General features: G+C 38.6%; 2 protein-coding genes across 5 annotated transcripts; one reads left to right on the top strand and one right to left on the bottom strand.

Moving 5' to 3' along the window:
- The first annotated feature begins 3,755 nt into the window (after nucleotides 1-3,755).
- LOC135113224 (uncharacterized) lies at nucleotides 3,756-6,615 on the top strand. 2 transcript variants are annotated; one of them, XM_064028394.1, is made up of 5 exons: nucleotides 3,756-3,889; nucleotides 4,553-4,648; nucleotides 4,823-4,945; nucleotides 5,290-5,416; nucleotides 6,199-6,615. In XM_064028394.1, exons 2-5 carry the CDS (start codon nucleotides 4,602-4,604, stop codon nucleotides 6,385-6,387), a joined length of 486 nt encoding a protein of 161 aa, XP_063884464.1. In that variant the 5' UTR covers nucleotides 3,756-3,889; nucleotides 4,553-4,601; the 3' UTR covers nucleotides 6,388-6,615. The 2 variants fall into 2 exon arrangements, with proteins under 2 accessions (XP_063884464.1, XP_063884463.1); XM_064028393.1 differs by lacking the exon at nucleotides 3,756-3,889 and having other exon boundaries at nucleotides 4,004-4,648.
- Nucleotides 6,205-10,060, bottom strand: LOC135113226 (uncharacterized). Of its 3 annotated transcripts, none has more exons than XR_010274763.1 (4): nucleotides 8,193-10,060; nucleotides 7,122-7,256; nucleotides 6,575-6,825; nucleotides 6,205-6,336 (listed from the first exon to the last, which is right to left on the bottom strand). XR_010274763.1 is itself a non-coding variant. In XM_064028395.1 (3 exons), exons 1-3 carry the CDS (start codon nucleotides 8,203-8,205, stop codon nucleotides 6,621-6,623), a joined length of 339 nt encoding a protein of 112 aa, XP_063884465.1. In that variant the 5' UTR covers nucleotides 8,206-10,060. The 3 variants fall into 3 exon arrangements, 1 of the variants encoding a protein (XP_063884465.1); XR_010274764.1 differs by having other exon boundaries at nucleotides 6,575-7,256; nucleotides 8,193-8,395; nucleotides 9,220-10,060; XM_064028395.1 differs by lacking the exon at nucleotides 6,205-6,336 and having other exon boundaries at nucleotides 6,621-6,825; nucleotides 7,136-7,256.
- Nucleotides 10,061-24,925: the final 14,865 nt, after the last annotated feature.

Raw genomic sequence — 24,925 nt, 5'->3', positions numbered from 1 at the left:
GAAAGGAACTTGATATTGACTGGGTCAAATACCTTTCTGAGTCAACCAATATTGAGGAAATGTGGGACAAATTCAAGTCTAAATTGCATGCCGCAACCGAGAAAAGTGGACCCACAAGAAAAATGGGGAATCTAGATAAATCCAGGAAAAGGTTGAATAGCAATTTGCCAATGAACAAGAAGTTATGGTCTAAGATTAAAAGGAAACAAAGGTTGTGGACAAGAATGAATTCCTTAAAGAAAGATAATTTAAATGTGCTCACTAGAAATGAGTATCTGGAGACAGAGAATGAGTACAGGAGACTGAACAATCAAATTAGGAAAGAAACCCGAGATGCCGTGAAGCTAAAAGAAAGGGAGATAGCAAAGAATGTGAAGGAAAACCCTAAACTATTTTGGAAATATGTGCAAGCTAAGACAAAATGCAAATCAAGGATCCCGGATTTGTACAAGGGCACTGTGGAAGGAGGTCGAACTGAAAATGATCTGGAAAAAGTTGAAATTTTAGCAGAGCAATTCTCAAAAGTGTTTGTTATGGAGCCAGAAGGCGAGGTACCGCACTGTGAGGTGAAGAATGTACCATCATTGAATCACCTGCAAATAAATAAAGAAAAAATTGAAATGATCATTAAAAATCTAAAGAAGTACAAATCTCCGGGACCTGACGGAATACATCCCAGGATTATAAAAGAAGCGGCGGAACTATTGTCGGTGCCTTTAGAAATAACATACCAGTACTCCTTTACACATAAGGAGCTCCCGCGAGATTGGCTTATTGCTAACATTACACCTATATTTAAAAAGGGGTCCAAGCATGATCCAGAAAATTACAGGCCTGTTAGTTTAACTAGTATTATATGTAAAATTTTTGAAACAATGATGAGGGAGGAGATAATGGCACATATGAGAAGCCATGGTTTATTTAGTGAAAAGCAATATGGCTTTATCTCTGGGCGATCAACAGTACTTCAACTCATAAAGGTTTTGGACAAATGGACAGAATATATTGATGAGGGACATGCAGTGGATGTAATATATTGTGATTTCATGAAGGCTTTTGACAGTTGCACATCGAAGACTGCTAAGTAAAATCAAAAGTTATGGAATTGGAATGGAATACCTGGAATGGATTACAGCATTTCTAACACATAGACAACAAAGAGTGGTGTTAAAGGGAGAAATGTCAAGATGGAAGCCAGTGACTAGTGGAGTGCCACAGGGATCTGTTCTTGGGCCGTTGTTGTTTGTCATATTTATTAATGACCTCCCTGTAAGTATATTAAATAACAGCGAAGTTTACCTGTATGCTGATGATACAAAGATATTCAGGTGTATAAAAGAAAAAGATGATTGCCTAAAGCTGCAGCAGGATGCTATGGAGCTATACTCATGGAGTGAAAAATGGCTGTTAAGTTTTCATCCGGATAAGTGCATATATATGAGGATAGGAAGAACAAGTATTGAAGATCAAGACTACAAAATGGAAAAACAACTAGAAAAGATTACTTCTGAGAAGGATGTAGGGGTAATATTTAATAATAAATTAAGTTGTGTGGATCACCTGGCAGAGAAAGTGAACAAAGCCAACAAAATAGCGGGCATAATTAGAAGGACCTTTGTCATATTGGATATAACAATATTTAAGGCTTTGTTTGTGGCATTGGTAAGACCACATGTGGAGTACGCTAACCAGGTATGGAGTCCACACCTAATGAAAGACATTGAGATGGTCGAGAATGTGCAGCGAAGGGCTACAAGGATGGTGCCGGGACTCGAAGGACTGAGTTATGAAGAAAGATTAAAGAAACAGAACCTACCAACACTGGCATACAGAAGAGCACGGGGAGATATGATAGAGACCTACAAGATACCTACAGATAAATATGATAGCATCTGCAGTCAAGGCATATTAACACTCAGAGAAGAAAACATCAGTAGGGGAAATTCACTGAAGCTGTTCAAGAAGAGGTCACGACTGGATGTTAGGAAACATGCTTTCCCTTGTAGGGTGGTTAATAATTGGAATCAGCTGTCAGAATGGGTGGTTGGAGCAAAATCAATTAAGCAATTTGAGGGCAGACTTGATAAATTTTGGATTAATCAAGAACTAAAATATAACTATAAGGCAAAAATCCACCGCACGCTACTACAAGGTGAACATGTAGATCTGGAGTCACAGGCGTAAGCCTCTTCCAGGAAGTCTTCTGTGAGTATCTGTGAGTATCTGTGAGTAATTGTCAGGGAGCCCTTTCCCTGTCCTTATTACTGGTCTATTTTCTTACATTCTTCGCATATACCTTTAGATACACAGAAAACGTAACTTTAAAGTGAGGAAGGAATGCACTTGCCCTTCAGGGGGTCCAGGGGGTGGGCGAAGGCCCCCAGAGGCTACCACAGGTTAGGTTACACTTTTATATGTAACATTACCTAATCTTACGTAACCACGGAGGCTAGACCCACCTTTGAGGACACTAATATAAGTTAGCATTACCTCTGGAACACCCCTGAAGGACGAGGGCACTTTTCCCCCACCTTATACTATACGTTTTAGGTTTAGGTTTATGAAAGAATGGAAGAGAATAGACGTGTAATAAGGCCAGGGGAGGACTCTAGACAATTACTATGTTTTTTTTTTTTTTACTTAAATTGCACAATATCCCATAAATAATTTTTGTAGGTAAATAAATTGATCTTCAATGTGGTGAATAACATTTAAGTGTGACTGACTTTCAAAGATAAAAGGCATTAAAGTCAACCTACATTTCAAGATTAGTTCTTAGTGTCAAAATATGAGTGCATGATTAATAAGGAGGGATGAGGGAGAGGCAGCCCCCAGCATAGTTGACGGTAGGTTAAAAGTGGTTAGTAACCAAATGTGAGTCCAAGAGTTACTAATCTTACGAAACCTAACCTTACCAAACCTGCTGTCAAGTACCCCTAGGGCTATCCCTTCCTCATCCACCCCATTATCATTCATGTGCACACATATTTAGAGACTTGTTAGGTTTATTTCTAACATGTTTCTAACACTGTCCTGAGAATAATTTAATTTACTATACTGCTGGCAAAAAAAATTGACAGCAGATGTAATGTGTACGGATATGGTTGCAGTGATTGAAAGAACAGTGCATTACATGTAGCAGGATCATTAAATTCCTGTAGCCGATTTTTTTTTTTTTCTTGCTACAGCAAAAAAATGTCGTATTTAAAATAAATAAATAAATAAAATGAAAACTAATGGCTTATAATCTGCTTTTAGGACATACGCAAGCAAGCGTCAGCAGGGACTTTGAGGGTGTGTGCATTGTGTTGAGGGATAAGTTAGAATAGGAAATCAAGATTCCTCCAACACACCTTGATCAAAGGAGAACTGCACAGCAGTTCTTCGGGATCAAAAATTTCCCAAGAGTTATTGGGGCCATTGATGGAAAGATTAACAAAGTATTGTGTCTTAAATTTAATGCTATTGTTATAATCTATCACTTCACCGATTTTTCCTTTTAGTGAAAGGTATCTCACAGCCTCAAGTTCCTGTTATACATTAATAAAGTTTTTGTATTTTATGTATAATGTGTGCATATTCAGTGCAGGAGTGGTATATATATATATATATATATATATATATATATATATATATATATATATATATATATATATATATATATATATATATATATATATATATATATATATATATATATATATATATATATATATTAATGATGGATATATGTAGCTACTGTGTAACAGTAATACTTTTTTTGTGTGCTTAGGCACCCACATTCCCATCAAGGCCCTCTATTTTACTCAGAAAAGGTATCACTCCCTGAACATCCAACTTGTTTGTAATCCGAATGGAGTGATCCTCAGCTACTGCTCCAGCTTCCCAGGTATATAGTATTATTACATTACATGTTTACCCAGCCAGGTACTTTATTGATTTTCATGTAACTGCACATGGTTACTGGTATTGCACAAGAAAACATAAGCTTTAACATTAGTTATAAATGAACAGTTGACATGTGCAAGGTATGATATATTCCTATAAAATGGTGATTGACTCTATGCTGTGTATGTGTGAGTATTCATATATTCCCTTCTAAGTGCTACACATGATGCTTTTGTGTGGAGCAACTGTAATCTAAAGTAGCAGTTTGAGAGAGAGGAATTAGGTGATTTCCTGCTCGTTGGTGAATATCTACATTCAAAGTGCATAACAGTGCATAAGTATTTGTAAGCCATGTATTAGGTATATATATAATACTACCATTCACTGCCAAACCACCCATCACCTCAGTAACTACAAACTAACTCTTATCTCCTCATGTATGCATTCCTATTGGTTGTAATTTTTTTTTTTTTTCACATTTTTGTTAACTACTGATAATGGTATTCATATTTCCATCAGAAGAAAACTTTGGCACATTACCATTTCATGAGTGACAAGCAGGCATACTGCATGACTAAATCATAAAAATTTTGAATTGGGATCATAATATTGTAAGTGTTAGTGGGTATCCCCTCAAGCCCCTTCTCATGGTGCCCTTGAGCAGCCACACCACTGATGCAGATCACAGATACAACAGGGTCCATGCACAAACTATGGTCATTGTGGAGCAGACCATCAGGATGCTGAAGAGTCATTTCAGGTAATAATAACACCTCTTCCTCCCCAAAACATTAACGTGTAGAGTAAAACTTGCCATTGAAATCACGAAATAATTATAAACAGTTCATTTTTGTTATAGAAGTATGATATGCTTTGTAAGTACTCCTTTATAAGTAATTAATCCTCTTGTAGTATGAAGGCTCACTTTTCACAGGTTTCTGCACTCCCCTAAAGGTAGCTTACAGTACAGACCCATCAAGTGTGTGAAAATAATTAATGCTTGCCTGCTCCTACACAACCGCTGCATCAAGAGGGGTATTCCTGTTCCTGCTGACATGTATGTATAGCTATTTTTCTGGTAGTTGGCAGAATATATTAATATGGACATTAGATTTAACCGAGTACAGTCATAAATGTTCATACATTTGTTAGGGTAATGAAATTTGTCAGGTGTGTACTGACAATTAACAAAAATATTTTTTTTTTCTCCAATAAAGGTGTCTTAAAAGTCATTAAAGTTCGGGTTAGTTTTGGATAATAATCAAAATTTTGTATAATCGTCAAAATGCTAAATGTCAAACTACATGACTATTCCTCTCATACAAAATAAACTTTAAACAAATGGAAGAGGTAGGTTCCAACCTCTAGACCTCTCAGACCCTCATAAAAGTGTACTTACAGCTATCACCCCTTGAGAATGAAGAGGTGCTCCATGCTGATGCCAACCCTGCTGTGCTACGGAGGGGTCAATGTACTCCAGGCAGAATTGTGCAGCAAGAACTCACACAAAACTTCTTCAAGCAATGAAGTAAGTAAGTCAGGTATCATTTACTTGTGTCAGTAATCATGTAATGAGTGAAATAATGGTTTTCCATGTATCACTGCATACTAAATGAAAGAGATCAGTGCAACATTCAGTTTCATCAAATAATGAAGTGGCTTGCTAGTATTAGGTATGAATAACACAAAGATACAAAAGTGCTGTAGATTTATTAAAAAAAAAAAATTATTATCAATTACCAGTCTTTGCAAGGAAAAGAAAAAAAAAAAAAAAAAAAAAAAAAAAAAATATATATATATATATATATATATATATATATATATATATATATATATATATATATATATATATATATATATATATATATATATATATATATATATATATATATGAGTATAGTTCAGGTCTTGTAGAGTTAAAAAAAAAAAAAAAGTAAATAAACATATTTATATATGTCAGGTCACCACAAAACACTCTAATCTTATTTTTGTACTTTAAGTAACACAAAGGCATTGTAGGTATCACTGTAAAGAAATGTTTGGTATTATGTTGCACTAATATTAACATGCTACTCTGCGTAAATGATTGAACTGCTAGAACGTAAAGCTACAGAAAAGAAATATAACAACTTAATTTAATTATTTAGTCTTGTAACTTAATATAACTTATTATAACTTAACAAAGGTAAAATTATGAAAGGTAAACATTTGAATCATATTATTGCTGGCTGGTGTTGGCATTAACAAACTGCTCAGCAAGTGTTACCAGTTGCTGCATTGAATGCAGAATGTTCCTCTGCACTTCAACAGATTGTCGAAGTGCCTGGGACATGTCTTGTACAGCCACTCCCTGTTCCTGCTGCACCATCACCAGCTCGTCCATGCTCAGACGAATCTGCTGCTGGTTTTCCTGCGCTTGAGACAGAACTTTTAACTCTGTGCGGCCACCTGCAATACAGTTTAGAAGAAAACATGACTTTACACCATGTTACAAAATAAATGGTATGTTAAGTTACAAGTCATGCTATCTTGCTGTGTCCTTTTACTTCATTTGCTCCTTGGATCTTTCTACTATACTTAGGGTGGTGGTATGACACACTTATGGAATCAGCATTTTAAATGCCTAAGAGATGCATTCCTTAAAAAAAAGAAAAGAAAAAAAAAGTAGTAAGAACAACAGGCTTACTGGCAGGAGTTGTACGCCTTCTGTTTGGCTTGGGTGCAGCAGCTGGCTAGGATGCAAGAGCTACGTGAGGTGCAGCAAGTGGCTGGGGTGCAGCACCTGGCTTGGGTGCAAGAGCTAGGTAGGATACAGCAGCTGGATGGGGTGCAACAACTGGCTGGGGTCCCTGCGGACCCAGCAACACCAACAGAAGAGCGTTGGATGGCTCCAACTGCTGATGGAAGGACGTGGTCCTTCCAGAGGCCCCGACACTTCTGGGAAAACAAAATCAAAGTGCTTTCATTATTGCAGGTAAGAGAATAAGCTGGTATTCTTTGAGTGATGTTTTTATTGACTAATTTTTCTTTTGATTAGCAGTCAACCTAGTCATGTCTATGTCTATCACATGCTTTTGTTGAGTTGGTGTGCAAGTGTGCAGATATCTATGATCAGGAAGATGAGTATTGGACATGATGCTGCTAGCCCCATGGAAGATGATGCTATAATTATTGTTACATTACAGTACAGCACAAAGTTAAAAATGGCAGTAATTTACAAAATGTAATTTGACCTTTGGTAGTTTACTTATACAATGTGGCGCCATCACTGTCAGGGTACAGCAGACCTGCAAATGCTGTGGGAGGCAACATCCACAGGACAACCACCTTCACAGCAGTGTATGTTCTCTCATCTGGAGGTCCCCCACCTGCATGGACATGAATGTTGCAATCAGCAGCCACTTAGAAGCCCACATGTAAAGCTAAATCAACTTGGTGAATGTATTAGAGCATATTGATGTTATTTAGCACTGCAGTGGTCATTCTCAGACCTGACTGTCAGAGGTACTGTAGATACTTCTATTTATATTCCATTGCTTAGTTGGTTATTGGTTATGTTCATTGACTATGGATAAATTTTGTAACGACACCAACATTGAAATAAAACATGTACACAAGAGCAAACTTTTTTTATATAACCATAGGAGTTTTAAGCACTGCTAACAATCACCTAACCTAATTAACTTAATCATAACCTAACCCTCCTTACCCAACAAAGCAAAACCAGTATTCAATAAATAAATTTATTCCAGCAATTTGGGTCCCAGAGGCTGAGCTGAAATTTTTTTTTTTTTTCCCCAGTATGCAACAGAAAATCATACAGAGGAATTTGTTCATATTACTCAAAACCATGTCCAGCAATGCCCAAAACATTAGTTAATTAGATTCCATAAGCAATTAGGTCAAGACAAAATATTAAGTAAATATGCTAGTGTGGGTAAATTTTTACTCTTTCATCTGTTTATCTTTTCCACATGAAACTATTTGCTTTTCATTATTTTTGGCCTACAATGAATTAGTATGCTAATAAAATCTGATGTAACCTAACCAAGGTAATCTAACAAAACCAAAAATAATATAACCTAACCAAAGACAAACCAAAAATAGTTAAAATAGCCTTGCTTCCCTAAAAAATATGCACATATAGACATTTAACAATTGCCGTCATTCTTAAAATTAATTTGCAGTTGGTATATGTAGGGTTCAAATTACTCTGGAATGACAAATAGTATCCGATGAGAAGGGTAAGAAAAGCCATGTTGAGACTGGTGAAAGAGTAAAAGAATACCCTACTGTGTTCTCACCATTTCTCACCATACACCAGGTAGGGCCATAGCCCTGTCAGCAGTGATGCCTCACGAAGTCTCTCCACCAGGCCCAATCTGCATACAGTTGCTCTCTTTCTACCTCCTCCATGGTTCTTTCTCTTGACTCTACTGCTTCCCTCACACCATCCCTCCACCTTTTCCTGGGTCTTCTTGCTGGTCATTTAGCTTGAGGCTGCCATCTGTAATATTTGGCTTGGTATTGTTGATTGTTCATTCTTAATCTTAATTGGCTTCTTTCTACGAACTCTAATATGTTCTCTATTTCCAACTCTCTTCTGATTACTTTATTTTGTATTCTATCACATTTTGTAACACCTTTTATTAATCTTAACACTCATTTTTGCTGCTTGTATTTTACTCTTCAGCTTCTCTGTCAATGTCCAAGTTTCAGATCCATAGGTTAACACTGGTCTTAATATGGTTTGGTAAATTGTAGTTTTTACCTTCTTTGGTATTACTTTCTCTTTCGTCAGTGGATAAAGTATTTTCAAGTCATTTGTGTACTTTTGTATCCTATTTGTAATTTCTTTTTCCATTTGGCACTTTTCATCTACCTTCACTTCCAAATATTTAAATTATTCCACTAGTTTTAGTATTTCACCATCTAGCTGTATTTCTACCTCTTCTTTTCATCTTGCTACCATCATTACTTCAGTTTTGCCTACATTAATTTTCATTTTTGCTGCCTTTAGCATATTCTTCCATTCACTCAATGCGTTTTGCAGTTCATTTGGTTTGTATGCAACCAGCACAATATCATCCGCGTAAATCAGTGTAGTGACTCCTCCTAGCCTTAGTTTTTTTTTTTTTTTTTTTTCATACATCAATCCATAAAGAGTACAAAAAGCGGTGGGGATATCACCCCTCCCCCTTGTCTAACTCCCACATTTACATCAAACCAATTGTCTTCTCTTGTTTGTTCTGACAGCACTGACACATTTTCTGTACAAACTTTGGTTTTATTATAGTTTAAGCCATTACACACTACGTGGTAATAACCTACCTCATTTTGTTCTTCTCACTATTCACATAATTTCTAATGATTACACTACTTGTCGGAAATTAATAATAACGCCACAATAGGCCTGGGAATGCACAGCGCTCTCAACTTTTTCTAAGCCCACAGGTAAACATAAATGGTGTATTGTTGCCTGAACTTCAGTTGTTTAATGCTTTGAATTGTGGGTAGCTGCTGGATAGGATCACTGTGTCTATAATTCCTCGGGCCAATCACGTGCTACCACCACTTAACACCACGAGTTGCACCAATAGGAAGTCTCTATAAGTACCCATAAGCTGCGCGGGCAGGTGTGTGCACACCGCTTCCGGTCACTTCCGCCATGGCTACTGTTGACGTTACTTGTGCTGGTTGCAAATTTGATTATTGGCTCTTCTTCGCTACGTTTCACCGCAAAGACGGCTTGTGCTACCAGTTCTTGAGGGAACACGGCGTTTTACCCACTGCAGTCGAGTGTCCCGAGTGCCACACGCCGTGTAAGCTGCGCAGTGACAGGCGTGTGTGGTATTGCGGCCGGTACCGCAAGCTGCCGAAAAAGAAGCGCAGTAAGCAGTGCAACTTCAGCGTTTCTGACTTTAAAGGAACTTTCCTGGAAGGAACGCATCTTCCTGCGTGGCAGCTGGTGCTTAGGTGCTTCTCAGTGTGTTCGCAGTGTGTGATTGGGAGAATCCAGGTTAGGTTTGGTCAGGTTAGAGTAGTAGCCAAGCGGGAGGGGTCCAGGGGGGGCGCAGCCCCCCCGGTTAGCTTAGGTGCTTCTCAGTGTGTTCGCAAAGTGTCTGATGGGGAGAATCCAGGTTAGGTTTGGTTAGGTTAGAGTAGTGGCCAAGGGGGGGTCCAGGGGGGGCGCAGCCCCCCCGGCTAGGTTAGGTGCTTCTCAATGTCTTGTCAAATTGCGAGAGGGAGAGTTTGGGGTATTTTCCTAGATATAGAGAATTTCCCTAGATTTAGGGAAGTTTCCCTAGATTTCTCTAGATTTTGGGGAAATTTCCCTAGATTTTTTAAGTCCATATATCACTCGTATATGGCTCCCCCCCAAAAACCCCGCGGTTCCCCACAGGCCCCCAAGCTTGCTTGAGGGATTGGGGGGCCGTGGGTAGAGATTGGGGACTGGCTTAAACTATAAATTTACCCAAACTTTTGATAGCTTTAATTAGTGTTCTGTCCACACCATATGCTGGGTCTTCTAATGTTTCCCATATTATCTTTCTTGGTAATCTGTCGAAAGCCTTTTCTAAATCAACAAATGATATGTATATTGGTTGGTCCCATTCCCATCACTTTTCCATTAATATTTTCAAGGTGAAAATTGCATATCTTGTGCCTCGTTCTGCTCTGAATCCATATTGTCCTTCCTCTAATTTCTCTTCCACAACTGCACTTAGTCTTTTTTCAAGTATTCTTTCATAAATTTTCTCCACATGTGATAACAAGGATATCCCTCTCCAGTTCTTACAATTTTGTTATATCACCTTTCTTGGGTACTTCACAAATTATAGCTTTCCCCCAATCTTCAGGAACTCTACCTTCACACCAGGCTACGTTAAAGATTTTTTGTCAACCAGGTCATTGCATTTTCGTTTCCTTTAAGCAGTTCTACAGATATACCGTCGCTTTCTGGGTTTTTTTTTTTTTTTCAATTTTTCATTCTTTTAATTGCATCTCTTGTTTCTTCTACCGATATTTCATGACAAAAACTGTGTGTCTGCTTGAACCATAAGCTATGATTTCACTCACTTGCAGGAAGACATCACAGTATTTTTGGTATATAACTAATTTAGGGTTGCCATACGTCCGGATTTTCCCCAGACATATCCGGGAAAACGGAATTCAAGATTGGAAAAACGGAATTCAAGATTATCAGCCATATGCAAAGGTAAATAAGTTGAGTTTCTTTTAATTAATTTACATGTTTTCCAGTATCATATCAGGACCATAATCAGGTGTTAGTGAAGGTGTCCGGAATTTTGATAGTTCATATATGGCAACCCTGATATTTACTAATTCCATCCATATAGCTCTCTATCCCTCTTCTGTGTCAACCATACCATGCTATATCGGCAATTGTGCTAACGAAAATGTGATAAACATAACAGATTAACTCACCATTGCCTGCAGCGTGACACTGTTCTGCAGCAGCCTTACTTTTGACATGGATCCAGAGGTTCTTAGATTTCCTCCGGACCTCATTTGCTGTTCTTCCAACTTTGCTTACATCATTAACAGCCTTAGTCACCTCCTCCCAGGCCTTGTCTTTTTTTTTTTTTTTTTCAGCGGTGATCCTGTTATCAAGCCGTCCTAGGATCACCTCAATCTACCTCTCCACTTCTTCAACCAACATTAAGCTTTATTTATGTTTTAACAACTACTTTTTGAGGTTTTATTGGCAAATTATTATTGCCTTAATGTATGTGGAAATGTTGTGCTAGGGTGTGTGCTAGCACATGTAGTAATGTCCATATCTAGGGATAACAACAAACACTAAAATATTTCCCAGTATAATAACAAGACTGCCAAGTACTGAGCAGGACGTTATGGCCCAGAGGCCAGCCACTGACAAGAGAAGCGCGCGTGATGCCACCTTAAGAGTGTTCGAAAACAAAAGGGGAACGAGATGCGTCATACATACCAATTAAATACATAAATAATAAATAATGGTAAGAATGATAATAATAGAAAAAAATGAACTTATAATATATACATGGACATCCTGTCATATTGTCATATACCTCGGCCATACCTATGCTGTGATCCCGCAGCAAAAACAAAAACAAAACAAAAAAAAAAGTGGTACAAACACATCAAATAGAAGAATATGAAGACAACAAGAAAAGAGTAATAATGATAAGTATGGATATATGAACATGGAGTGTGCAGTGTCTGCGTAAGCCACAAAGTAATAAATTAAGGCAAAACAAATATAACATAACAAGAAAGTAGAACAAACAAAATTTCAGAAAATATCACAAAATCCAATAATAATAATAACAACAATGAGAAATACATGGATATAGATGCAGAGTGAACTTATCTTTGTAAGACACACGGGACGATACAATACAAGGACATACTAATCATATAAACACACAAAAATGTTATGAAAACATCCCTCCTGCAGTACAAAGACAAATATCATCGGTTAATATGGCATCGGTATGGTATGGTATGGTAAATATGGCATCGGTTAAGTTAATCACCAAGGCATCAGTTACATGATCTTCTTGGACACAGGAAAGAGTACTTTGAAGAACCAACATATGAACGCGGACAAAGTCTGGCAAAGATAAGATGTAGGAGTCAATAGGCGCATTTGCCACACGAATGGGAAAGCGAATAGCACTCATGCGGCTCACTCACTTACCTCCAATCACAACGGAAGGACAGACATCCACAGCAGAGACTGAACATTTCGACTCTGTGAAATCAGGTAATGACAAACCGTGATCTGTGGTGCGTGAACACTAAACTGTGAAGAGATTTAGAGGCTAAGAGTGGTGCTGGAAAGTCCATTGCATAGCTAACAATATCCTGACATGATATTGAGGAAAAACATCAATACCATGAGTCACAAGCGAGTCAAGTCCTAACAGATCATAAGTGTTGAGGACAAAATCAGAAGTTACAAAAAAATTTGCTTCAAATGGTGGTAAATTATTAACAAGAGACAAGGGGAGAACAACTGTACCAAGGACATGTAAGGAAGAACCTTGTACACTGAAAAAAAAAAATTATCAGGAGGCTGTAAGGGAAGGTTAAGTAAGTCCTTAAATTTGGAATAAGTCTGGACATTCAAGAGATTACAAGAAGCACCAGTGTCAACTTCCAAGAAAAGAGGAGCGTCATAAGAAAACTACTGGTAAACTTGCATACCTTGAAAGGCAGCACTGACATTGCGAAGAACAAGAGAATGCTCTGGACAAGACGGCACTAATCTTTCCAGCGTTGAGTTTGACCGCTCTGAAAATTTGACATAGAGGCTGCTACAACTTGCTCTTGCTGCCATTCTAGAATTTTGAAACATTCCTGTCATGTGGTTAGTTGGACCATGAACAAGACATAATTTAGGCGGACGCTCAAGAGACATGCGAGGTCTCGGGACCGGAGACGGCGAGCGAGTATACTGTGTTTGAGCAGAGGAATGAAAGCGGACGGGACGTTCAAGAGCCATACGAGGTCTCGGGGACAGAGACGGCGGGAACGTATATCGTGTAGGAGCAGAACAATGAAAATGGACACTGCGACCAGGTGATGAACGTTTAGGACGAGAGTGGCCTGAAAACTGTTTAGAAAGCACGTTCCTAAAAGTTGCGTCATGCTCAGGTGGAGGTGATGAGCGAGCAGACTTTTTTTTTTTTTTAAGGAAGCAATATGAGTAGGTGTGACCATCTTTGCGACAATAAGAGCATGAGAAAGCTGGACACCAGGATGAAGGCAACATTAAGAGGAAACATTTCCGCTTAACAGGAGACGTCTGAGGTGGAGGTGAAGGTGCAGGAGACGGGTCACTAACAACAGGTGACAGGCTATGAGAATGCATTTTGTTACTGCATTTTGTTACTGATTTTCATGGCGAAATAAAAAAGAGAGTCATTGGATTTAATCTCAATGGTGGAAGCAACACGTCTTTCCTGAGGACTAAGGTAATTAACATAACTTGTGAACTCTAAGAGGACTTGTAGTTTATCTAGACTCATCTGACCATTTTGTATCCAGTTTCCAGACTTCAAAAATTCAATAGCATTATGTGCGTACTAGATAATATGAACATGACCGACCATGTGATCTACATTCCCAAGCTGCGTAGTAAGCGACTCAGCATAACAAAAAGCCCAAAGAAAAGAATCGTGAGTCCGTGAAGCCCCAAAGGCACGCAGGAAATTATTACGAAACTCAATATATTCATCTTGAAGCAAACAAGGCTTAAAGCAGTAAGCTGATATCATGATAAAAGGAAATGAGCCTGGAATCAGTTGTGACCTGACAAAAGACACTTTGTCTGCCCCATAGGTGAAGCTACTGTTTGTCATCATTGCTGTAAAAATGACAATGCAGAGTAGTTTGCTTCCTGGTGCAGGAGTTTAATAGTGGAGGGAGAAGAAGGAGCAATACTGGCAGCCGCAGAAGCAGTAGCAGTAGGTAGAGTAGAGACATTGTAGAACTGCCACTTTTTAAAAGCATTTACCAAAAAAAAATATACATAAGAAAGATACCACGAAAAATACAAAAATGTACACAAAAAAGTAAACACAAAGACGCAAAATATAAAAGGAATAATATGTCAGCAATAATGAAATATATATAGTAATAATGTGATAAGTGAACAATAATGTGCCCAATAGTGAAATGTAAGCAAGTGACAAGAAATGATGCGTGCGTGAAGGGACGACAACGCATGTGGTGGCGTGCCTGGGGCTAGTAGTAGGGACAGCAACCCAGAAACCCCAAAATCACTCAATACAGGAAGAGAAGGCACCGCAAGGCAGCTTAGTAGCAGATGGCACACTAGGGAGGCTCGGCCAAAACAAGAACAGACGTGGCAAAAGCACGAGACGGGAGCACGTGGTGTGGAGCTTGGGTAACGTCAACAAAGGGAGTTCGCTCGAAGCAGGACATCGACGGAAAACGCCAAAATATTCACAGGAGACATTGTGTGAGCACCGCTGGCACCAAATATGTGCTAGGGTGATGTATTAACACGTGTAGTAATTTACAAATCCAGGTATAACAGCAGTGTGTAAAATATCTCCAGCATAATAACAAGACTGCCAAGGCAAGATGAGAGAGGGGAGGTGAGGTGTGAGGGTGTAGGACAGGAGGAGGGAAGATGTGTCTGGAAGGGGCGGAGGAGAAAGGCAGGGGGAGATGGGTGTATGTTGGAATGTCAGGTCATACTGAAATGAGAGAGGTGAGGTCGAGGCGAGTAGATGAGGGAGTGGAGAGGATGGTATGGGCCGAGATGAGGGGATTAGGTGAAGTAAATGCAGATGAGATGTATAAATATTTCGTAAAGTTCATACAGGTCAGTTAGCAAACATCCCGTATAGAACAATAAGATCACAGAAAAATTACCCTAAATGGATGAGTGCTAGGTTAAAACATTATATAGGGCGGAAGAGAAGTATATACAAGAGATTAAGGGCAGCTGAAGAAGTTTTAAGGTCACAATATAATGAATTAGAACAGTTAGGAGGTTAACGAGGAAAGCTAAGGCCAATTATGAATTAAAGGTAGCCAGCCAGGCGAAGACGGATCCAAGGGATTTTATCAGGTATACAGGACGAAGAATAAGGATACTATTAGTCCATTAAAGGCAGCAAATGGGGAGCTGGTTAGTTCTGAGTAGGAAATTAGTAAAATTTTGAATGAGTATTTTTCAACTGTCTTCACCCAGGAAAACATGCAGGATATGCCAAATAGTGAACATGTTTAGAGCGGATGAGAATGAGAAGCTGACAGATATTTCCATAACTAGGGAGATAGTGGAACAGGAGATAGATAGGCTAAAAAAAAGTTCAAGACACCAGGACCAGATGAAATATATCCCAGAATACTTAAGGAATGCAAAAAGGTTATTAGTGAGCCGTTAGTTTCTGTCTTTAGGAAATCACTTGAGTCAGGTGAGGTACCAGTAATGTGGAGGCAGGCTAATGTAGTTTCCGAGATAAAACTTTAGCGTCTAACTATAGACCTGTCAGCTTAACTTCAGTTATAGGTAAAATATCAGAGTCAATAATAGCGAGAAACATTAGGGAACATTTAGACAAACATAACTTGATAAATCAGTCACAGCATGGCTTCACGAAGGGGAAGTCTTGCCTGACAAACTTGTTAAGTTTTTACAGTAAAGTGTACGAGGCAGTAGATAATGGTGATAGTTATGATATCTTATATCTGGACTTTAGTAAAGCATTTGTCAAGGTACCCCATCGAAGGCTCCTGAGAAAGGTTAAGGCACACGGAATAGATGGGAAGATGTTAAGCTGGATAGGATCATGGCTTAGCGACAGGCGACGAAGAGTTGTAATAAACGACTCGAAATCTGAGTGGGGTCATGTAATTAGTGGGGTGCCACAGGGATCAGTTTTAGGGGCCATTGTTATTTCTAATATATATCAATGACTTGGATAGTGGAATTAGTAGTGATGTTAGTAAATTTGCGGATGACACAAAGATAGGTAGATTAATTAGGTCAGAAACGGATGCCATCGCCTTGCAGGCAGATTTAGATAGGATGAATGAATGGACGGACAGATGGTAAATACAATTTAATATTAATAAATGCAAAGTACTTAGCGTAGGTAGAGGAAACCCACACAGTACGTACACATTAAACAACCAAACTCTGGTAGGTACAAGGTACGAGAAAGATTTAGGAGTTGTAGTTAGCTCTGAACTCCGTCTAGGAAAACAATGCACAGAGGCCAGAAACAGGACAAACAGGGTACTAGGATTAATTTTTAGGAGTGTTAAAAGTAGAAGGCCGGAAGTAATATCAAAGTTATACTTGGAGCTGGTCAGGCCTCATCTAGACTACGCTGTCCAGTTCTGATCCCCACATTACAGGAAAGATATAGGTTTATTCGAATCAGTACAGAGGAGAAAGATTAAAAGGATACAGGGGATGAGGAGTATTCCTTACGAGGCGAGATTGAAGTTGTTAAATTTACATTCTTTAGAGAGACGTTGGTTAAGAGGGGACCTGAAAGAAGTCTTTAAGTCTTAATGTTCATGTTATTTATATTTGATGTTTAGCTAGGGAGCGAGTCTGTTTTTTTTTTTTTTTTTTTTTTTTTTTTTTTTTTTTTTTTTTTTTTTTTGTGTGTGTGTGTGTGTGTGTGTGTGTGTGTGTGTGTGTGTGTGTGTGTGTGTGTATAGGAAGGATACTGGCCAAGGGCAACAAAAATCTAATAAAAAAAATGCCCACTGAAATGCCAGTCCCACAAAAGGGTCAAAGCAGTGGTCAAAAATTGGTGGATAAATGTCTTGAAACCTCCCTCTTGAAGGAATTCAAGTCATAGGAAGGTGGAAATACAGAAGCAGGCAGGGAGTTTCAGAGTTTACCAGAGAAAGGGATGAATGATTGAGAATACTGGTTAACTCTTGCATTAGAGAGGTGGACAGAATAGGGGTGAGAGAAAGAAGAAAGTCTTGTGCAACGAGGCCGCGGAAGGAGGGGAGGCATGCAGTTAGCAAGATCAGAAGAGCAGTTGGCATAAAAATAGCGGTAGAAGACAGCTAGATATGCAACACTGCGGCGGTGAGATAGGGGCTGAAAACAGTCAGTTAGAGGAGAGGAGTTGATGAGACGAAAAGCTTTTGATTCCACCCTGTCTAGAAGAGCAGTATGAGTGGAACACCCCCAGACATGTGAAGCATACTCCATACATGGACGGATAAGGCCCTTGTACAGAGTTAGCAGCTGGGGGGGTGAGAAAAACTGGCAGAGACGTCTCAGAACACCTAACTTCATAGAAGCTGTTTTAGCTAGAGATGAGATGTGAAGTTTCCAGTTCAGATTATAAGTAAAGGACAGACCGAGGATGTTCAGTGTAGAAGAGGGGGACAGTTGAGTGTCATTGAAGAAGAGGGGATAGTTGTCTGGAAGGTTGTGTCGAGCTGATAGATGGAGGAATTGAGTTTTTGAGGCATTGAACAATGCCTCAAATTTTGAGGCAATTGAACAGTGTGAGAGAACCAGTCACTGGCTAACAAAGGGGATGTAAGCAAAATTCTTAGGATCAGCAACCAGGGTAGAACAAGAAATAACGGGTTCAAGCTTGGAAAATTTAGCTTCAGGAAGGAGATAGGAAAAAAAATGGTTCTCAAATAGAGTGGTAGGAAAAAAAATGGTTCTCAAATAGAGTGGTAGATGAGTGGAACGGACCCAATAATCATGTTGTTAGTGCTAGGACATTAGAGAGCTTTAAGAGAAGATTAGACAGGTTTATGGATGGCGATAATAGATGGAAATAGGTAGGTATATTTCATACAGGGACTGCCACGTGTAAGCCTGGTCGCTTCTTGCAGCTTCCCTTATTTCTTATGTTCTTATGTTCTTAAGTACAGAGTGTAACCTTTAAGGCCCAGAGGCCGGCCGGTGACTGCAAGAGGAACAACGGGAGCGCGCGGGAAGAGACACCACACAAACAAAACAATGACATGTAACAAGCGTAACAAATTAATAAAATAAATACATGAAAAATAATAATAATAATGATAATAATAGCAAAAAGTAAATGAACTTATTGTATATACATGGACATCCTATCACAACATTAGGGGTGACCCGGCCTGTGACAGTGACTGTGAGGACCGTGGAGGAGGAGTGTACCGAAGACACTAACATGCCTGAGAGGATCAATAGGAGGCCCCGGTGAATAGATGACTATGTGGTCCTGTAAGGCAGGTTATATGTAATGTCATATCTGTCATGTGATTATGTAATAATTGTGAGTTTTAGTTTGCCATGTTCATGTTATTTGTATTTGATGTTTAGCTAGGAAGCAAGTCAGTGTGAGAGAGCCAGTCACTGGCTAACAGTCACTAATCCTCTCTCTCTCTCTCTCTCTCTCTCTCTCTCTCTCTCTCTCTCTCTCTCTCTCTCTCTCTCTCTCTCTCTCTCTCTCTCAGATGCAGAGAGAGACGAAGGGAGACCAAAAAAGAAAAAATAATAGTGACAGACAATTGTGGGATTACGATGACAGAGAGAGAGAGAGAGAGAGAGAGAGAGAGAGAGAGAGAGAGAGAGAGAGAGAGAGAGAGAGAGAGAGAGAGATGAAGAAAGACAAAGATGGTGACTGGTGAGATTACAATAACCCAGAGAGAGAGGGATGAAGGGGAAAAAAAAAGATAATTAAGATAAAAAATTAAGTGAGATGCTTAGTTCAGGAGGTCGATAAGCGTCACCCTTGCTCAAATTGAGTTAGGTATAATACCACTGTATTCCCCAATCATCTCTCTATCTTGGAGGCACTTTGGAACATTCCTCTGGAATCTACAAATATCGTTGAGCTTTGTTGCTGGGTAAGGAAAGGTTGTCGTGTTCTGTAAGCAGCAAGTCGATGAGCGCCATTCTACGTGTTTTTTTTCTTTATGGCGGCCACACTTAGTCAATCACATTGTCTGATGGATAGCGTCTGGTTGATCATCAGCTAATCAAAGCGAGCATTGCAACACTCACTCCAGTACACATTCAAACACCACGGCAAGCACACGTTCCTTGGATTACGCTTCTTATCTTGTGCTTTTTCATTAGCATACAGTGTTTTTGTGCTCGCATAAGTGATATCGACAGTGATATCGATCAGCCTAGTACATCGTCTGGCATGCTAAAGAAGTACAACACCGAAAATTGAAGAAAAATTTTGAAAAGAAACAAAGAAATCTAATCCAAGAATAAACGAGTCTTTAGTCTGGTAAAGTTGTGAAGTCAAGGTCTATAGGACCACATTCAGCCCGTCCATAAAACGGGGTGACCGTTCTAATCCCTCAAACTTAAACATCTATCACTTCACAACCTTCTACTCGTATATGATCGCCAGTATGGGTTCTGTCAAGGCTACTGGTGATCTTCTGGTTTTCCTTACTGAGTCTTGGTCATCCTCTTTTAGAGATTTTGGTGAAACTTTTGCTGTTGCTTTGAACATATCAAAAGTTTTTTGTTAGAGTCTGGCACAAAGCTTTGATTTCCAAACTACCCTCCTACGGCTTCTATCCTTCTCTCTGTAATTTCATCTCAAGTTTCCTTTCTGACTGTTCTATTGTTGCTGTGGTACACGGTCACTGTTCTTCTAAATCTATTAATGGTGGTGTTCCTCAGGGTTCTATCCTGTCACCCACTCTCTTCATATTACTCATCAATGATCTTCTAAACCAAACTTCTTGTCTTATCTACTCCTATGCTGTTGATACCACCCTCCACTTTTCCACGCCTTTTCATAGACGTCCAGCCCTTCAGGAAGTAAACAGTTCACACAGGGAAGCCACAGAACGCCTGACTTCTGATCTCTCTAAAATTTCTGATTTGGGTAGAGCCAATTTGGTATTGTTCAATGCCTCAAAAACTCAATTCCTCTATCTATCAATTTGATACAACCTTCCAGATAATTATCCCATCTTCTTCAGTGACACTGAACTGTCCCCCTCTTCTATACTGAACATCCTCGGTCTGTTCTTTTAATCTAAACTGGAAACTTAACATCTCATCTCTAGCTAGAACAGCTTCATTGAAGTTAGGTGTTCCGAGACGTCTTCGCCCCACCAGCTTCGAACTCTGTACAAGGAAGGGCCTTATCCGTCCATGTGTGGAGTATGCTTCACATGTTTGGAGGAGTTCCACTCATACCGCTCTTTTAGACAGAATGGAATCAAAAGCTTTTCGTCTCATTAACTCCTCTCCTCTAATTGAGTGTCGTCAGCCGCTTTCTCATCGCCGTAATGTTACATCTCTAGCTGTCTTCTGTCGGTTCTTTCATGCTAACTGCTCCTCTAATCTTGCTAACTACATGCCCCCTCTCTTCCCGCGGCGTCGTTGCATATGTCTTTCTTCTTTCTCTCACCCCTATTCTGTCCACCTCTCTAATGCAAGAGTTAACCAGTATTCTTATCATTCATCCCTTTCATAAACTATGGGACTCCATGCCTGCTTCTGTACTTCCACCTTCCTATAATTTGAACTTCTTTAAGAGGGAGGCTTCAAGACACTTATCCTTAAATTTTTGACTACCGCTTCGGACCCTATTCGGAGACCGGCATCTCAGTTTTTTTTTTTTTTTTTTTCGGATTTTTGTTGCCCTTGGCCGGTGTGTGTGTGTGTGTGTGTGTGTGTGTGTATATATATAATATATATATATATATATATATATATATATATATATATATATATATATATATATATATATATATATATATATATATATATATATATATATATATATATATATATATATATATATATATATATATATATATATATATGTGTGTGTGTGTGTGTGTGGTACAATTTATCATAATGCGATTTCATCAACATCTCATATAAATTATAACTACTAAAGCCATGACAAGCTATTCTTCATATATATATATATATATATATATATATATATATATATATATATATATATATATATATATATATATATATATATATATATATATATATATATTCACTGAGCAGTGGATGGAGGACATACCTTTCATGTCGGTTATCCGTCGTTTTCTCATACTTGATTATTAAGTCAACAAATAGAACACAATTGAGTTTAAGGTAAGTTTTATATATATATATATATATATATATATATATATATATATATATATATATATATATATATATATATATATATATATATATATATATATATATATATATATATATATTATAAAATCTCCTGTGTTGAATAACAATCTAATATTATCTCACAACAAGTGAAATGTGATAATTAATCAGAATTATGTTCCCTCCAGTGGTAAGACCTTACCTGTGTGTTGTGTACTGTCACCATTGCACAATTATAATTTTAACAGTTTCGATAAAGCATTTGATTAGAATATAGAAATGATAAGCTGCTTCGATTAGGTTATACATGGATTATGGTCTAAATACAAGAGGAAAACAACTAAATTACCAGGAGCAGACGCTGAGCATCATCACATCAATTATATTTACAATAAGTAACCGGTAAGTACAGTGATGTAAGACTTTATATTCTCTCATGGATTAAGTTTTGGTGTTCCGTTATCGCTAGCTTGTTTACTTGCTGCGTTCCTCTCCTAGAATATTCCCCAGAGAATGGAACATTAGTAATTTATCAGTAAAACTCCATAACGATAATGATGATAATGCGTAAAATACATAAATGTAAAAGATGGTGATAGGACTAAACACTTACACAGGGAGTAAACTCTTGTTTACTTGCTCCATTTGTACTATAACATGTTCCACAGAGAACAAAACAATAGTAATTTGTCAATAAAATTTCATACAATAATTGATCTGTGAAAATTGTTTTTGGGAGCAATTTTGCTCCCTTCCAAATTTCTCCTGAGAGTAATCTGGACGGTGGGAGCAATTTGGCATGTCGTGCCAAATCTCTCCCGGATCCAAATTTCACCCGGGAGTAATTTGTACAGTGAGAGCGATTTGGCAGTGTCGTACTAAATCTCTCCTAGGTCCAGATTTATCCCGGGAGAGATTTGGCACGACAACGGAACCCATACTGGCGATCAGATAGAAGGTTAAGTGATAGATGTTTAAGAATCTTCCTGTTGAGGATAGGTTCGAAAACTTTAGATAGACAGGAAATTAAAGCAATAGGACGGTTTAAGGGAGTACACACTTTTTAGGAACAGTCTGAATGTAGGTAAACTTCCAGCAAGAAGGAAAGGTAGATGTTGATAGATAAAGTTGAAAGAGTTTGACTAGGCTAGGTGCAAGCACAGAGGCGCAGTTTTGGAGAACAATAGGAGGGACCCTATCAGGTTCATAAGCCTTATGAGAGTTTAGGCCAGCGAGAAAAACATGGGAAAACATCACTGCGAATACATTTAATGGGTAGTATGAAGTCCGAGGGCGGAGGAGAGGGAGGAACAAGCCCTGAATCATCCAAGGTAGAGTTTTTAGCCAAGGTCTGAGCGGAGTGTTCAGCTTTAGAAATAGATAAAATGCCAATGGTTCCATCAAATTGAAATAAAGGAGGAAAAGATGAAGAAACAAAGTTATTGGAGATGTTTTTGGCAAGGTGCCAGAAGTCACGAGGAGAGTTAGATCTTGAAAGATTTTGACACTTTTTATTAATGAAGGAGTGTTTAGCTAGTTGGAGAAGAGACTTGGCAAGATTGCTGTCTGAAATAAAAAAAACGCATGACATTCAGGAGATGGAAGGCTCAATTAGCTTTGGTGGGCCACCTCTCTATCATGTATAGCACGAGAAAAAGCTGTATTGAACCCAGGTTTGGAAGGTTTGGCTCGAGAGAGAGAGAGAGAGAGAGAGAGAGAGAGAGAGAGTAATGTACACCTCCATGCCTGACATTGTCACCTCTGTTATGCGCTCAGCAAACAGAGACGGGTCTCTGGCACGGAAGCAGTAGTCATTCCATAATATTCATAATTTCTGAGGAAGGGAGTAGCATGCTGCTCCGTCCTTGTTATTGTCTACATATAAACGTTCAGTCTCTCTCTCTCTCTCTCTCTCTCTCTCTCTCTCTCTCTCTCTCTCTCTCTCTCTCTCTCTCTCTCTCTCTCTCTCTCTCTCTCTCTCTCTCTCTCTCTCTCATAATACATTTACGCTGAGATATCTCGTGTACCTGCAGCAATATAGCATCACGGGCACCCATCTCATACTCCTACTCTTCTTTTCATTTATTTTTTAATAAGGCCAGAGTTTTTGTGAACAAATAAGTAGTTGTCTAGTGATTCATGGACATTCATTGGGTAAAGCACATAGCCACGTTCAAAGAAAAAATCAATGAAAGGTATATCTAGCTCTTTCTGATCAAACCCTGTGGTATCTGAAGTGATACTTACGATATGTGTTAAATGTTTGTTTGTTTTACCATTAGTGTGCGCTGCAAACGGTTTTAATGTTTGTGGTAAAAGTGAAGAGATGTGTGCAGGATTTAGGGCTGACTTCGTAAGTGCATTGTTTGATACTATGTGTTCCACCAGCCAAGCATCCACTCTAATCTTATCCCAAGGAAAGTTTCTTAGAACATCCATTTCTGCTCCTTCTATATCCAGTGATACAAACTGTACATGCGTCTTATTCAGAGCGAGAAGTAATGATGCAAATGGAAGACATTGAACTTGTTCATAAACCATTTCAACCTCATTTTTCTTTTCTTTATCATTTACGGTGTGTCCTGGTGACACTTCTACATGGCTGGCTAGTACACTATGTCCCCAGGAGTACAGACGTATGGCTGGATGAGTGGTAAAATGTGCACGATGTTTGATAAACAGTTCTGAGTCTGCATAGGTTTTGGGCGCAAGGCAGGCATGTACTGACCAAGCTTTACGGTGTTTCGTCAGCAGGTGCTGGTAGGAATCTCCATCAGCTTCTACTAGCAGCCCTGCCCAACCTCGTTTTTCCAATTCAAGAGTGTTAGACAAGAATTCGCCATCCAGTGCCCCTGCTTCTACGAAAAAACCATCTTTTACCCCATCAAACACCTGAAAAAAATAAAAATAAATAAATATATATATATATATATATATATATATATATATATATATATATATATATATATATATATATATATATATATATATATATATTCTCTTTCCTACAGACAATGTTGAAGGCATGGACTACTTCAACATTATTCAATTTTTTGCTGTGTTATCTCTATATGTCTAATTAATTATCTTTCTTGATCAGTAAGAGCCCGGAGGAGCTGCCCAAAAGTAAAATAGTTTCTCGCAACGTTTCGTCCCTCTTCAGGGAACATCTTTTGGCGGAATGGTGTGAACTTAATTGAACTGATAGAAAGATGGTGAAGAGTAAAGAGTTTGGACAGAAGAAGAAAGAAAAGTTTGGAAAATTAAAGAAAGGAGATAAAAAAAAGTTTGTGGGTTGACCTCACTGCTATTTTTTAATTTTGTTTATTTATCTACATTGATTGTGAGCGCGCGAGGTTCTTCGATGTTATTGTAATCTAGTATTAGGCATGATCACCTTGCCTAGAAGGTTGCATT

This window comes from Scylla paramamosain, chromosome 25 (assembly GCF_035594125.1).
Source record: "Scylla paramamosain isolate STU-SP2022 chromosome 25, ASM3559412v1, whole genome shotgun sequence".
Taxonomy (NCBI): domain Eukaryota; kingdom Metazoa; phylum Arthropoda; class Malacostraca; order Decapoda; family Portunidae; genus Scylla; species Scylla paramamosain.
Note: the sequence above shows the minus strand (reverse complement) of the source record. Positions and strands in the feature narration are given on the sequence as shown.